The 16,568-nt window shown below is 38.1% G+C and overlaps 2 protein-coding genes and 1 pseudogene across 7 annotated transcripts; 1 reads left to right on the top strand and 2 right to left on the bottom strand.

The window, feature by feature from the left end:
- Positions 1–1,627: 1,627 nt before the first annotated feature.
- Positions 1,628–4,872, bottom strand: LOC122068978 (phosphopantothenoylcysteine decarboxylase-like). Of its 5 annotated transcripts, none has more exons than XM_042632887.1 (5): positions 4,544–4,872; positions 4,134–4,206; positions 3,805–3,860; positions 3,087–3,437; positions 1,628–2,090 (listed from the first exon to the last, which is right to left on the bottom strand). In XM_042632887.1, coding segments are annotated over exons 2-5 (714 nt in total). In that variant the 5' UTR covers positions 4,135–4,206; positions 4,544–4,872; the 3' UTR covers positions 1,628–1,784. The 5 variants fall into 5 exon arrangements, with proteins under 5 accessions (XP_042488821.1, XP_042488822.1, XP_042488823.1 ...); XM_042632888.1 differs by having other exon boundaries at positions 4,557–4,872; XM_042632889.1 differs by having other exon boundaries at positions 3,805–3,846; positions 4,557–4,870.
- Positions 4,614–14,261, top strand: LOC122068983 (annotated as a pseudogene).
- Positions 6,777–11,504, bottom strand: LOC122068973 (probable thymidylate synthase). Of its 2 annotated transcripts, XM_042632883.1 has the most exons (6): positions 11,357–11,504; positions 11,001–11,074; positions 10,219–10,290; positions 9,805–10,125; positions 8,577–8,862; positions 6,777–7,585 (listed from the first exon to the last, which is right to left on the bottom strand). In XM_042632883.1, exons 1-6 carry the CDS (start codon positions 11,487–11,489, stop codon positions 7,101–7,103), a joined length of 1,371 nt encoding a protein of 456 aa, XP_042488817.1. In that variant the 5' UTR covers positions 11,490–11,504; the 3' UTR covers positions 6,777–7,100. The 2 variants fall into 2 exon arrangements, with proteins under 2 accessions (XP_042488817.1, XP_042488818.1); XM_042632884.1 differs by lacking the exon at positions 10,219–10,290.
- Positions 14,262–16,568: the final 2,307 nt, after the last annotated feature.

The raw sequence follows: 16,568 nt of genomic DNA, 5'->3' as shown, positions 1-16,568 counted from the left end.
TTTTTTTTCTGGATTGAACGATTGGCCCTCCTCCATTTCAGGATTATGGAGGAGATTTGTAGGTGGAAACTATGTCGAATTTTGTTGTAATAGCAGAAGATCCTACAACCATTTGATCAAGGGTCTTGATCGGTTTGGTTTTGGTTAATTGATTCGATTTCAATTCGATTTAAGATAGAAATTAGAATCGAATCGAACCATTTATTTAACAGCTCTGATATCACAAATCGAAATCAGTTAGAAAACAGTGCCACCTAACCGATCTTTAAATGATTTCGGTTTAATAGTTTTAATGGTTTCAGTTTTATTGTCAATCCGAGCAAACAATTTTGGGTCTAATTGGATATGAACCTACTTTTGTTGGGCTTGAACCACAACATATAGGCTCAAATTATAAAACAAATTAAATTAGGGGAGAGAGAATACCATCTGGTTAAGTGGCCCCCGCACCAGCATGGGACTAGTGGGAGTGCACTCGCAAGCACCCAATAGGAAGGGGTCGGGTGGTCATTTCGCTGCCCCTGTGTTTGGGCATTGGAGCACACAACTATTCTTTTTTTCTTAGGAGGAGAAAAAAAAAAAACCGTGGAAGGCAGCATGGATTCTACACCCAAACATAAGGAGAGAGGAAATGACCACCTTGTTGCCATGAAAAATGAAAATTCAGCCATTGTCGATGTTTTCATGTGTGCTCCCATTGTGTGGGAACCACACTACCTTCTTAGATACTCCTCTCCCTTAATTAATTGACATGGATACAAATCCCACAACAAAAACACTAGAAAACATATAAGATGCTAAGAAGGCATGACTAACCGATTTATTAATCAGGCCATGTATCACACCTAATTTTATATTATTTTTCTATTAAAAAAATCAACCCTAATTTTAAACATAATTAGCTGTAGTCCTCGTTTCAAAAAAACATCTTGTACTTCCCCCACTTACATTACAAAATTACAAATAAATCTATTCCGTTAGATGAAAATCATAAAATGGTGATGTCAGGGAGTCAATATTTACTAAATGACCAAACTACCCTTAAAGAAGGGTAAACTTACCATTCTACCCTTCATTGCAATTTCCCCCAAATCAAGATGAAATCAATTAGGATTTCTATGTCTTCATTGCTAACCTTCCTTCACAGACAAAGGCGAGCTGACGAATGCATTGAATCTCCTACGAAGGCGATATGAAGCAGTGTAGTGGCAGGTCCAAGTTAATTTTCTGGGCTTTCAGGTCAAAAATGTCTTTTCCAATTTTAAACTAATGGTGTTATGCATCAAGGGTGTGGTAGATATTTTTTCAAAGTGAGGACGTTACACCTAATTGTGTTTAAAATTATGGGTGGAACATGAAAATTTCCCTAAATATTTTTCAGTTCCAATTTGAATGTTTCGATTTTGATGAACAATTGACAACCTTCCATTTCATTAACCGGTCTCATACTGCTATACATAAATTTTAGGCACATAGCCTACTGCTCCAAACCCATTCAAACTCTTCCTGTTCCTTCCACACCCCTCCCAAAATGTCAAGCCCCTAAACCAAGTTTCAAGAATCAACTCATTATCTAAATTGCAGTGAATTCTAGAGGTGGGGTGAAAGCAGAAATTGAAATCAAGAATTTAATGAATGCCCATAATACCCTTTCTCAGTCCAATAGGAGGGTAAGATCCCATGGATTAAGGGAAAGGAAACTCAATCCAGAAATAAGATCCTGTGTTTGTATACATATTGTTACAGCAGTCACTGTGGTCTGGTCATTTCATTATACGGACAATCTATAACACAGGCAAATGTAGACCAGTACCACCAGTTGCTTGTGCTGCTGATTCCAAAGAAAGCCTCACAGTAGAGTAGATGACAGAAGGTTCTGCCATTGCACCATTGCCATAATCCCCACAAGCCAATCTCTTAGTGATTGGATGAATCAGAGAAACACCAAGCTCGATTGAATCAAGATGCCGTTGTGTGAAAGGATTGTTCCACATAAAGGTATTCATCGCTGGTGCAACAAAAAGCGGCTTACTAAAGTCCCAGGCTCGAACTATGCATGTCAAGATGTTGTCACACAAGCCCCCAGCAATCTATCAAAGCAAAGGAAAACCAGAACATAAGATTGACCAGTGTATATATATAAACAAACAGAAACCAGAAACCTGTGAAGTAAGTGATGTAAAGAAAGATTCTGACTGTATTTAACTTCTTGTAAAACAAATTTACACAAAAAGAAAAAACCTGTGAACTGCATTAGTGATTTTAACATCTACAACAAGAGATGGCAGGACCTGAGCTAACATAGATGGGTGTTGTATACCTATCGAAGTGCAACTTAGTCTTGGTGGGCGTCGAAGTCTTGAATCAGGTCTACAACTAGGCTCATAAGAATTTGACATAAATATTTTTTCAACTGGTCACTAACTGCATTAACCAACATGACTGATAGATCCCCACATTCGGTTGTTGGCAACTCATCATTGGATGGTAGAGAAGATGCGCTGCAGCAAACTCAGTGAGTCAACCCAGTTTCAAAATCAGAAGATACATTCCAGTATAAGATCATTGGTTATTGATTGTTAGTCCAGTCCGATGACTGGAAGAAAAACAAGGATAATGACATCAAAGACAACAGTATCTTTAGTCTTTACTGATAGTGCAACAGATATGCATGCATCAATGATCAAACAATTTAAGAAGTTGAACTTAACAAGAAATGAAATCTTGACCATGGATGCCTAGTTTTGAATACACAGGGAACAAATCCACGGAGTTTCTGTGTGATCAAGCTATGATTCACTCTTGATTCATTGAGAAGCATGAATGAACAGGAATAGCGAACACCCCAAAATGAGGACCAAGTTGTATCTGCTGAAGCAATAGACAAAAAATGCCATGAGTTGGGTACATGTTGAGTCACATTTTGGGTTGAAAGTTGGTCTTAGTTAAATGCCACAACTGCTGGACTATATCCTCCAAACGAAATTGATAGCCTTCTGATATATTTTTTCTCCTGGTTTATTTTGCTAGTTTAACACAAATCAGAAGTCCAGAGAACAGTAGTTTTGTATTTAGAAAATATATACCTTGCCAAGTGTATTCGCTGACAAGGGTGCAATAACCATGACATCAGCCCATCGGCGGAGCTCAATATGAAGCACATTGTCACCTATTTTCTTCCAACTGGACCATTCATCCTCATCGCTGTAAAGAACAACGTCCTGAGGAAGTGATGCTTTATCGATAAAGTGTAAAGATGCCTTGGAGGCAACTGCTCTAACTTCTGCCCATTCAGAAAATGAGTGACACAGACTTCCAAACTTTATTGCAGCTACACTTCCACTTGCAGCTAATAAAATTCGGGGCTTCCCAGGAACTGCACTATTCTGTATCGGTTCCCTTTCTGAACTAACAGTTGATTCTACATGGGCCATAACCTATCCAGAAAGGTGCCAATAAACATTCTAAGAGAGTTAAAGATAAGACATAAGTCTTGATCACACATATTGTACTATCCTGTTCTGTTTACAAGCAAATGGGTATCAGAAAACCATAAAAACTGGTAAAAAGCAATGGGAAAAACAGGTATTCTAAGATTGTCCCATTAACCCATTAAGCGTGAACCCAAAAATCAGAATCTGCAAATGGACTGAATCAATATCTAGAAAAGCGAGCCATATGAGAGAATAACAAAATTCCAAAACTACAAAAATTGGATGCCTGTTTTACTTTTGTTCCTTTATTAATTAAGAATCTGAATCTTTCTCTAGTCAATTCTATTCAATTATCAATATAGGATCAAACCTTCAATTTCTGGTACTTCAATTTCATGTCTTCAAATAATAACTGCAGATTCCACACTGATAGAAATCAAAAGAGTACATCATAAATCCTTAATTTATACTATTAATTTTGAGGGAAAATCATTATATGAAATTAATTCAAATACCAAGGGCTCAGAAAATATCGAATATTTCAAACCTAGATCTGAATGACCACATTTTCTGGTTGAATTCACAGGAATATCAGATAAACACATCAAAGTTGGACAAAATGATTAAAGGCAAGGTGACAAACAAGCATTATCAATAAAAATGACCACTAACACAGAAACTTAATTGTTCCATACTTACTTCGCCTTCACCAAATCTTTACTGCACCAGAAACTATAGAAATTTGAACTCCAAGCTTCAAAGAAGAGAGAACCTGAAAATCAGAGAATAAAACAACAGAATAAATAGGAAAAAATAAATAAATATAACAAACACATAGAACAAATCCCAAAATCCAAATATAATTTCTGATTCGGTTGACCAAAACTGGACTTGATTACCATCAACCCATTGAAAAAAAAAAAAAAAAAAAAATCCATTTCTTCCAAACTTACAAACCTCCCCACCACCAAAAACAAATTCAAATTAATTTTAACCAAATCCCCAAAACCCAAAACCGGAGTTAGAAAACAAAAATGAAAGAACGGAAACCCACAACTGCATTTTACGTTTCATATAATTAGAAAAGCATAAAGAAACCATCGAACTTCCGTAAAATGCTACCCAGGTTTCAAAGGTAGCTTCTTAAAGGGCAATTTTGGTGCGCCGGCGACGAGAACGATGATCTTTAAGTTGCTTAGCTACTTTGTATCTTCTTCCCAACGACAGGGAAAAGCTCTACCTCCGTATATCTTTAGCCTACAAGTTCAGGCCTTAGGGAGAGACTATACTCAGTTCAACCAAATGATCAAAATACCCTCATCTAAATCTGTTATACTTTCTATTTCCACCACTTCTTGGCGGGATCCTTCCAGAATTTCAGATTTTCTCCGGATTTGTTTGAAACCGGTAGAATTTCAATGGCTCAATAAAATATACAATCAATGTCACGTCCAATTAACAGTCCAAATCCCTTCAGTTACAAAGGTTGGGCAACAAAAAAAAATATATTGGGCAAGAAACAGGAGAGGCCTTTTAAGGGTAGTCCCACATTGACTAAAGAGATGTAACTAAGCAAATTGATAACCTCTAAGCATCTTCTAATGGTCATGATGTATTTTAGAGCTGCGAACCCCGAAGTGGATAATATCCAATAAGCTCAGATGGTAACCTGCAAAGCAAACCTAGAACCCCCCGAAATTTCACTATTTGCTTAACAAGACAATAGTACATTATACTCTTTCAAGTCACGGGTCAATCCATTGGGTCGGGTCACAGTCGATCGGATCGAACCCCTAACCCCTTTGCTACCATCACAAATCTTAGAAAAAGCCCATTCAGAACACATTCCATATGGTGCTTCCAATCTTCCAACTCCTCAATTAATGTAGACAAAGTGTTCGAATAACAAATCATCCGTCAATCCTACCAAGGTTGCAACTCTGTATAGCTTTATTTATTTGTTGGGAGAGGTTCCCCAAAACACAGTGTGGCCCCTACAATCAATAGTGGCGGATTTTCACCTTCATTTTTTTTTTTGGGGGGGGGGGGGGGTTGGGGGAGAACCATTTCACCCTTGTCTGAGACTCTGAGCATGGGGTCATGCTGCCTTTCATGCTTCTTTTTCCCTTATTTGTTTTAGAATTTGAAGCTTTATTGACTCTGATACATCTTGTGAAATTTTTTGGCAGAGTGAAGATGACAATGTAATTAATTGTATTAATATCTACAAACAACTTGCTTTTGATCATCCTTTGCTTAGGAACCATAAAATACATGTTTTCCTCTTTCTTTGATATATGCCATGCTCTTAAACTGCATTTTCCCTATGAAGGCTACGCAAAGTCAAGTTATTTTTGTAATCTTCAAGTGGTTGATAGTACAAACAAACAGGACGTCTGGCTCACATTCAATGACCAAAAATGCCTTGGGCTGAGTGTGACCACCTTGTGCTCTGTGCCTGAGCATTTCTGGATGTTGGATCCATGCCACATGCCCTGTAGTGCCAGAGAGGCAGCTAAACCTCAGTGCTATGATGTGCATATCAATGAATACAAAAGTCTAGCTATGGTTACTATTTCTACTGTTGGGGTCCTGGTCTCTCCCAAAACTACCCATGAGATGTGGGTTTTAGTAGTTCAGCTTCCTTAAAGTCATGGACTCAGTCTTCTACAAGAAGCAGTCTAATAGAAGTCAATTGGAAGGCCTTACAGGGCTAAACATGGCAATGCTTCCTTTTTGGTAAAGCTTGGGATTTGGTTACATTTTGATGGATGGAAATTGTAGGCATTATTACTGAATAAATTGAGAATATAGAATTTATCTCAACAGCTAAATCCTTGGATTAAACCATGTACAATAGGAGAGATTGAAACATGAACAATGGACTCAGTTAGATGGACTGATCTGTAGCCATTAGATTGTATTAGATCGAACAGTAGAAAATTGTTGGGCCAAAACCTGTGTCTGTTCCTCACTCCCATTTCCGTGATAATCTTTAATTACTTGTCAGAATATTCTCTGTTGGCTGGAAAATTTTTGTAGTCCCAAGCAATACATAAGGTGAGCTAATGGGTTCCTCTCACTCTGTCTGTTGACAGCTTGAATTTGCTCTCATTTTTCAGTTTTTCCAGTTGCATTGTTCTAAATGCCATATGAGTTCAATCAAGAAGCAGCGGGAGTGCATGCAGAGACATCCAACCAGAGTGACAGGGGCATCTTTTCACAGCATCCTGTTTCTGGGCATAGAGGGCAACCATGTAGCGTTCTTTTCCCCATTGAATAATATATTGTCAGATCAGAAACAATTTAAACTATCAAGGACCTAAACAAGAAGCAACAAAATGATCAAACACCAATCAAGTTGGATCAGCTAAAAACATTTTCATCATTGTGCAATTGATTTGTCATGGCTTCAAGGGAATTAAGATGATGATTCAAAAACAGAGTAACATACACTAAACTGAAATATATAGCTTCCCCTCTTTCTGTAAGTATTGGAAATCAGTGCCTGCCAACTTAGTTGCAGATCAAGGGTTGTGTGACACGACCTTGATCACCCGGGTCTCTGCTGGTCACTGTCATGGTCATGAGGATTTTGGTCAGGAACCGGCATAGCTGAAACCATAGGAAAAAGTGGGAGAGGATTTCTTCCTAGATGACCTGGCCCTACTCCTTGTGCCCTCTTTTTGTCTTTTTCTTTTGTGGTAGGCTCCTTGTGCCCCTCACATGGACTGTTCTTGTATTTCCTTGTTTTTCACTACCTTCCACTAACATGTTGATCAGTAGCAATGATGCACCAATTATCATATCATCATCACTAGATGAATCATCTTCTGAGCGCCTCACGTGCCCAGTAGTTTTCTTCGTTCGCATAAGGCCTGCTTTCTCCTTATTAGTATATGGTGCTTGAGTGCTGATGCGACTTTCATCTGGTGAGTGCCTCACAGGCCCAGTAGTTTTCTTCGTTTGTGTAAGGCCTGCTTTCTCCTTATTAGTAAATGGTGCTTGAGCGCTGACGTGACTTTCATCTGGTAAGTGCCTCACTCGCCCAGTAGTTTTCTTCGTTTGTGTAAGGCCTGCTTTCTCCTTATTAGTAAATGGTGCTTGAGCGCTGATGTGACTTTTTGGCATATTATGATTCGATGCCATAACTGTAACACATCCACAACAATTAAAAAAACGTCATGCGAAGATAGAACTTGAACAGCCATAAAGGGGAGAATCCACCAACTAAATGGTACAATACACCTATTCTAAAAACAGCATACACCAATAGATGAATCAAAAAGCTATAAATGGAAGAATCTATCACTAAAAAAACCTCTTGCGAAACAAAACCTAAAAAGTTAATTATCCATAAGCACTACATCCAACTAAAAATCATCTTCACTATTCTAACATCTCTAGCAGCCAAGCCCTTCTTTCAGGAATTGAGAAAATGAATGATTGTTTCCATTTGGGTTCCTCCCGCCTATGTTTGACCACGCCTTCATGTACAACTCCTTTGTCAAATCAGGTATGATGTCCAGCAAACTATGACAGGTAGCTGTGCTGTGGATCACTGATGGAGGAGGAAAATGAGCTATACATGTGGCAGAGGTACTGCCGACCCTATCCCCTCTTCAAACACAGAATTTTCTAATGGACTGCAATGTATCTAAAACATCTGCGGTCAAGCTCCACTTCCTACAGGCTGATGGTGTTCTATCAAGCCTCGAGGTAACACTAGGATGCTCTTCCTCTACCCCAAAATCTTCTATATCAACCAAACCTCTATCCATAGGGGTGGTAGGAGTAGGTAGGTCAACAGCAATGTGAACTTCATTCTAACCATCATTGACGGTAATTTCCAACTTTCAACTGACTCCCCCATCCAAGGTGATTTGATGCTATGATTGGACTACAGGAATAGCGAATGTCATCATTAACTCCTACCCCCTATTTATGGAAGTCCACAGTATCCTTTCTCAGTCCAATTAGGGGGTCAGATCCTGTGGATTAAGAGGTTCTCTTCACTACAGGTGAATGGAGACTTGCTCCAGAAACAAACTACGGTGTTTGTGTACATATAACAATGGCCACTATGTTCTGGTTATTTCATTATATGGCCAATCTATAATGCATGAAAATGTAGACCATTACCGCCAGTTGCTTGTGCTAGTGATTCCAAAGGCAAAGAGAGCCTCACAGTAGAGTAGATGACAGAAAGTTCTGCCATTGCACCATTGCCATAATCGCCACAGGCCAAGCGCTTAGTGATCTGAGGAATCAGAGAAATACCAAGCTTGCTGATCGAATCAAGATGTTGTTGTGTGAAAGAATTGTTCCACATGAAAGTATGCATCGCCGGTGCAACAAAAAGCGGCTTACCAAAGTCCCAGGCTCGAACTATGCATGTCAAGAGGTTGTCACACAAGCCCCCAGCAATCTATCAGAGCACAGAGAACCAGAACATAAGATTGAGCAGTGTCTTTACATAACAAAAAGAAATAGAAACTTCCTTGTGAAGAAAATTATGTAAAGAAGAGATTCTACGTGTATTTAAAAACCTGTAACACAAAACCTGTGAGCCATGTCAGTGATTTTAACAACCTCTGTGTCAAGACATGGCAGCACCTGAGCTAAACATAGACGGGAATTGGAAATGTTAAAAGACTGGTGGAAGTTGTATCTGCCCATCTAAGTGCAACTCGGTCTTGGTGGGTATTGAAGTCTTGAATCACATCTACAACTTGACTAATGAGAAAATCTGACAAAATGTTTTCGACTGGTTACTGAATATATTAACCAACATGACTCGTAGAACCACAGATTCGGTTGTTGGCAACTCGTCACTGGATGGTAGAGAAGCTGCACTGCACCAAATTCAGTGAGTCAACCAAGTTTCAACATCAGATGTCACACTCCAGTATAAGATCATTAATCGTTGATTGTTAACCCAGTCCAAGGACATAAAAAATAAAAAATAAAAGGTTAATGACATCAAAGATTGTACCTTGAGTCTTTACCAGTAGTGACAACAGATATACATGCATGATTAAACAATTTAAGTAGTTTATGTGGAAATTAAACTATATTTGGCTCTAGATTCATTGAGAAGTATGAATGAACAGGACCAGCAAACTCCCCAAAATGTGGACCAAGTTGTATCTGCACAGGCAATAGACTAAATGCCATGAGTTTGGTACATCTTGACAGTCACATGCTCGGTTGAAAGTTGATCTTAATAAAATGCCACCACAACTGATGGACAGTTATCCAAACAGGTTGATAGCCTTCTGAATTTTATTTTTTTTCCTGGTTTATTTTGCTAGTTGAACACAAATCAAGATTCCATGGAACATTAGTTTTGGAATTAGAGAATGTATACCTTGCCCAGAGTATTTGCCGACAAGGGTGCAATAACCATGACATCAGCCCACTTGCAGAGCTCAATATGAAGCACATTGCCTCCTATTTTCTTCAAACTGGACCATTCATCCTCATCGCTGTGAAGAAGAACATCTTTAGGAAGTGATGCTTTATCAATGAAGTGTAAAGAGGCCTTGGTGGCAACTGCTCTAACTTCTGCCCATTCAGAAAAAGAATGGCATAGACTCCCAAACTTTATTGCAGCTACACTTCCACTTGCACCTAACAAAATTCGGGGCTTCCCAGGAACTGCTCTAATTGGTTTCACATGGGCCATAACCTATCCAGAAACATTTTCAGAGAGTTAAAGATAAAGCAGAAGTCAGATATTACTACACAACACAGTAGTTAGAAGCCTTTAGTAAGCAGCTACACTTCCACTTGCAGCTAACAGAATTCGGGGCTTCCCAGGAACTGCTCTAATTGGTTTCACATGGGCCATAACCTATCCAGAAACATTCTCAGAGAGTTAAAGAAAAAGCAGAAGTCAGATATTACTATACAACACTGTAGTTAGAAGCCTTTAGTACACGTATTCTACTATCCTATTCTGTTTACAAGCAAATGGTATCACAATGGACAAGAAGGAAAACTCAAAAGAAGCAATGGGAAACACAGATTTTCTAATATTGCCCTATTAACACATCAAGCATGAACCAAAAATCAGAATCTGCAAACAGACTGAATCCATATCCAGAAAAACCAGTAAGCCATGTGTGTGTGTGTGTGAAGAGAGAGAGAGAGAATCTACAAAAATTGGATGACTGAATCGGCACTATCCAATAAGGGTTCAAACCTTCAATTCTAGTACTTCATTTTCATTTCTCAGTATAATAACTGCAGATTGAACCATGATAGAAATCAAAATAGTACATAAATCCCTGATGTCTACTAATAATTTGAGTGCAAATCCATAATGATTTACGACATTGATCCGATTACCAAGTGCTCAGAAAATATCAAATATTTCAAACCTTGATCTTTAATGACAACATTTTCTTGTTGAATTCACAGGACGATCAGATAAATATTTCAAAGTATGACAAAAGGCAAACAAAGATTCACCCCCTCCAAACCCAAAAAGAAAAAAAAGACGAACAGAAACTTAACAATAGAAAGAACGAAAAGAAACTGACTTAATTGTTTCATACTTACTTCGCCTTCACCAAATCTTAACTGCACCAGAAACTGTAGAAACTTAAAACTCCAAGCATCAAAGGAGAGACAACCTGAGAATCAATGCAAAAACAACTACATAAATAGGAACAAAATAAAATAACAAACCCACGAGAACAAATTCCAAACTCAGTTTCTGACCCGGAAAAAACCCAAAAAAAATTTCCATTTCTTCCAAAGTTACAAACCTCATCACCACCAAAAACAAACTCAAATTAATTTTGACCAAAACCGGAATTAGAAAACAAAAATGAATGAACAGAAACCCACAACTGCATTTTACGTTTCATCTATAAAGAAAAGAAAGGAAGAATCTAACTACCGTAAAATGCTACCTTTTATCCTCTTCACAACGAAAGGAAATGAAGGAATTGCAGAGATACGGAGACTACTCGGTTCGCAAAGCCAAGCTTTTCCCTTCACTTTGAGTGGTAATATTTTGGAACCAAATGACTGAAATACCCTCATTTAAATTTATTATCCTTTCAATGTCCACTTCTTGGCGGGAACCTTTCAGAATTTATCTGGATTTGTTTGAAATTGGTGGGAATTCGACTGGACTAACAAGAATGCAAAGACCTGGGCTTCTAAGGGGAGGAGAATGCAAACCCATCAATGGAGGAGCTAGCTTGGATTGCAGTTCTTGTTCCGGAACCCAAAGAAGGAATTGGAAATCCAAACCCTCTCGTTAGAATGGTTGAACATTACGAGGGGAAGACGAGAGGGAACAAAAGTAGAAGTCTTCCGGGAAGTGAAGCTTCCTTGTTCATTGGCAATTAATGGTGGGTACAAGGAAGCATGACTGGAGAGAAGATATCATCGTTAACGGAGGAGACGAAGGTCCTCAAGGTAGAGACATAGTTGTCAAGGGGCGACGCCTAGGCTCTGAAATCATTTTTTTTCTGATGACACTCTCCAGAGCAATGGTTCATTACAGGAATCATTTTTTCTTGTGAATTCTCTAATTATTGTTGGGGATCCGACAACACTTTGGGTTTTGTTTAGCTAGTTCATCTGATGTCTACTGTGACTAAAATTCTTTTCTGATTCAACAGATGAGACCCACAGCATATCCGAATGGGAAAAAAGTGGATAGCTCTGCAATCAAGATAACGAAAGTAAGATGCCCAGAAGGAACAATCCCGATTCAAAGAACTCAACCATATAGAACAAAACTTGGTCGCAAGTCTAGCAACTTTGCAGGTTCTTCAGATTCTGGACATGAGGTAACTATTGAAATCATTTCTTCTGTCCCCTTTTATACATATAAATATATATATATATATATATAGAGAGAGAGAGAGAGAGAGCGAGAGAGAGAGAGAGAGAGAGAGAGAGAGAGAGATAAGTGATGACTCCGACTCCTGCTCCTGAATTCAGCCCGTCTCAAATTTGGATTGTTTCTGATAATTCAGAAAATAGGGCCACTGCTGAAGCTGGGTGGATGGTAAACTTCCTTATCTTCACAATATGCTTGCAACATTAATTCTCTTTTAAAATTTTCTGAAAAACCAACAGAAACACAGTTCGAAGAAATTTCACATAATTACTACCAGTTAAGCAATAGAAATTATTGTTATAGCAAACACCAACAAATACGAAAATAAACAAACATAGATCTTCACAACACAAATATTTAACGAAGTTCACACACTGCTGTGGTGTGCTACGTCCTTGGGAGAAGAAGAAGAAGTTTCACTAGAAGAAAGGTTACAGTGGAGATCACTCAAGAACACCCAAACAACGTAGAGAAAACTCGCTCTGAAACCCTAGCTTGAAAAAACGCCCAATTACAACTGCTTGCTCAACAAGATGATAGTACAATCATGTCAAACACAGCCAGAACCCACCAAAATGTACATTTGCATAAGTCAGTTATGCATTTCTATGCAGTGAAATATTTGCATTTGATTTAGTAATCTTCAATTTAGTTCCCATTATAGAATCAAATCTATGATTGACTAATTGCCTTTGCTGTCACAGGTTTCTCTAGGTTTATTTAGAGATAGCCAAACGTGGTTCTTCTTATATTGGACTGTACGTGACTTGACTTTTTAAACACCAATAAACCTGCTTCAAACATCATATTTTGCATTTATTATCGTGCCAAGCATCACATTCAAAGGAAAAGAGAATAGCCTGTAAACATTCTTGTGTGTTTGTGTTTGCCTTTATAATTTCATATGTGGGGGGGGGTAGTTTCCTGCATCTGTCAATAGAATCATGATATGAGTTTTGAAACTAACATACTTGCATATAATTTGATAGATACTCATTATTCATATCTGTATAAGAGACATTCATTTGGTCTTCAGGATGATAACTACAAGCAAACTGGTTGCCACAATCTCAACTGCCCTGGTTTTGTTCAAACAAACAACAGTTCTCTCGTGGTTCCATCATAAAACCAGTCTCAACATACAATGCAAAGCAGTTTGATATATCTATTACCATATTGAAGGTAAAATGCATCTTACATTTGTTTACACAAGTAAAAAGATTCTCACCCCATTATGAATCGAGTTCTTTATGCTAAATCTTTACCCAAAAAAAGTCCTTTATGCTAAATTAAACAATGATAACACTGGTAAAATGTTTCAGGACAAAGCAAATGGGAATTGATGGGTCCAACTGCAAAATAAGCTTTTAGGATACTGGCCTAGCTCTATCCTAACAGGTTTAGCACATGGTGCCTCTGAATTATCTTGGGGTGGTGAGGTCGTGAATACACAACCAGATGGCCATCGTACAACTACTCAGATGGGCAGTAGGCATTTTCCGTCTGAAGGATATGCGAAATCGAGTTATTTTCGTAATCTTCAAGTGGTTAATACTAACAACAAGATGGCAAACCCAGTGGGCATTTCCAATTGCAGAAAAACCTCAGTGCTATGAAGTACACATCAATGAAAAACAAATACTGGCTATGGTTACTTTTTTTACTACGGGGGTCCTGGTCTCTCCCAAAACTGCCGATGAAAACATTTCAAAAAATGCAGTATCTTGTAGAAAAGGGTCAATTATTTGGAATAGCATCACTAAGGTTATTCCACATCTTTGAAGTTTATCATGTTGGAAGGTAGGCAGTAGTCCTAGTATATCAGTATGGCATGACTCATGGATCAATCCATATATAGTTTAAGAGTTCTTTCTGCTCATCCGATAAATTGATTTATAATAATGTTAAAGAATCTATCCTTAATGGAACTTGGAATGCTAATTAGTATATTCGTTGTTCTCTGTGGATGTGGCCAATGTTATACTTAGTATCACATTATGCTCATCACCTTTTGAGGACATCTGGTTCTTTCCTTACAGTAAATCTGGAGCTTTTTTTTTACCAAAACTGCTATTAAGTGGTTGGTTCAGAATCGAGAGAACCGACTGTTGGGCAGTGTTCTAAGAAGGTTTAGGAATTTGTATGGCATCAGAGAATTCATTTGAAGTTTCGCATGTTTTCGTGGATTATCTAAAAAGATCCTAGCAGCTGACCTTTAGGTTTAACACCTGATTATTTTGTCTCTCCAATTCTTTTGGATTTGGTTAAGTCCTTCATTCACAGTCCCTTGTTAAAAATCAAATAAACATTGTCTACTCTGTCCTTGCCATCACTTCTTATTTTCTTAGGATGACTTGTAACGCTGAGCTTTTCATCAAGTGGGTTCTACCTAACCCACCAAGGTTGATTTGCATAATTGATAAATGGATTCAAGACCTTAAGCTTCTTCATGTGGGTTTTGATCAAACTATTTCCTGACATTTTGAGTCTGTTTTATCACTTGGTGATTATCAAAGGTTATCAGGAAGGGAGGGTATCACACATCATTCTTTGTGACAACAATTATGATCCATACATGGGTGGACTGTGGACACATAGAAGCATCGATGGATTGTCATGAGGTGGTAGATTGGTTAATGTGGGACTTAAGTAAGGAATGGTCATGGGAGAACTTTATGATATTTCTGAACTAATGAAGAAGTCTTTTAATACTATTTGTATTGTGAAGAATAGCAAATGGGTGATTTCAATAGCCCATAAGTGGGTTGGGAGAGCAAGGGTTGACAGACTTTATGCCACTGTAAGGGAAACCGTCGGTGGTGGTGGTGGTGGTGGTGGTGGCAGATCCCCCAGCTCCCAGAGTCATGGACTTTGGTCTTCTACAAGAAGCAGTCTTAACAAAAGTCGAATCGCAAGGCCTTGCAAGGATAAACATGTCAATGCTTCTATCTTGGTAAAGTTTGGGATTTTGTTACACTTTGATGGTTTTGGAATTGTTAGGAAATATCACCAAAATAACTTAAGAATATATAACTTATTTCAACTGCTTAACCCCTGAATGAAGCAACCATGTATATTGATGCACGAAAACTTGGTGGGGCTGAATCGTGCCATCAATCACACTCCTTAAGATTGTAGTCGCCCCTTATGATGCAATAGATGAAACAACTCCTTAGGTCTTCTAAATAATTGATGCACTCACTTATTAGGCCACGTCAAGATACTCTCAAGTTATACTCAATCAACCAAACATAGTAAGCAAAAACCATAAAAAAGAGGGATTTAGATCCTCTCCAACGGGGGTGGCTGGAGAGGATTAGAGGACTGGCTAGACACAAAACAAGAGAGAGAGAGAGAGAGAGGAAAAAACTGAAAATTTTAAACTTAGGTTATGTTTAAAATTTTAAACAGCTGACATTTGAAGGGTTTATGTTTTCTCCCCTTTAACTGAAACAACGGATGCTTCAAGAGACTGAAGAGCAACAAGATGATAACGAATCAGCAGCATCAACAAACCAAACAACAATCAAACATTCATGGTCATTCGAACCAGAGTTAATTCGAAGCAAAAAAACCCAGAAAATTCTCACACCAAACACAAACCAGAGCATCAGGAACTGTGGACATACACAAACAAAATCAGACACAATCTTTACATCAAACCTTTACTGAAATCCTAGTTCTTAGAATAAGAACTAGAGCTTCACTAGTAGCATAATACCGTTGGAACGATTCTCAAACTAGCTACTTGTTAAGGCTCTGATACCATGTAAATAATAATAAAGAGAGAGAAAGAGAATGAGAGATAGTCATAACTTGTGAGAGACATAACATAAATAGGAAACTAGAAGGCATAACCAAAAAGGAAACTAAACTCTAACTTAGCTAACAACTTCCCTAAACCCAATAGGAATCTACAATCAAATACCATCCCAAAGTATGGAGGTCTATGGACACCAACCGACACATGATCTCATATACTCTAACAAAATGGTTGGTTCAGAATCAAAAGAACCCAACTATTGAGCAATGTTCTAAGAAGATTTAGAATTTTGTATGGCATATGAGAATTCATCTAAAATTGCACATGTTTTTTTGGAAAGCTCTCATAGGTGCTTTACGTGTTAAAAGAGTAAATTAGCCTCTTGTTTAACTGTTGATCCTTATTGATGTTTTTGATCAAAAAAAAAAGTTCCATCTACTTCGTCTTGTGGATTATCTAAAAAGATCCTTGCATTGGTTGTTGCCAAACAATGATGCAACTCTAA

The sequence above is a fragment of the Macadamia integrifolia genome, unplaced genomic scaffold (assembly GCF_013358625.1).
Source record: "Macadamia integrifolia cultivar HAES 741 unplaced genomic scaffold, SCU_Mint_v3 scaffold512, whole genome shotgun sequence".
Taxonomy (NCBI): Eukaryota; Viridiplantae; Streptophyta; class Magnoliopsida; order Proteales; family Proteaceae; genus Macadamia; species Macadamia integrifolia.
The sequence above is the reverse complement of the archived record's forward strand: the minus strand, read 5'-3'. Positions and strand labels throughout refer to the sequence as shown.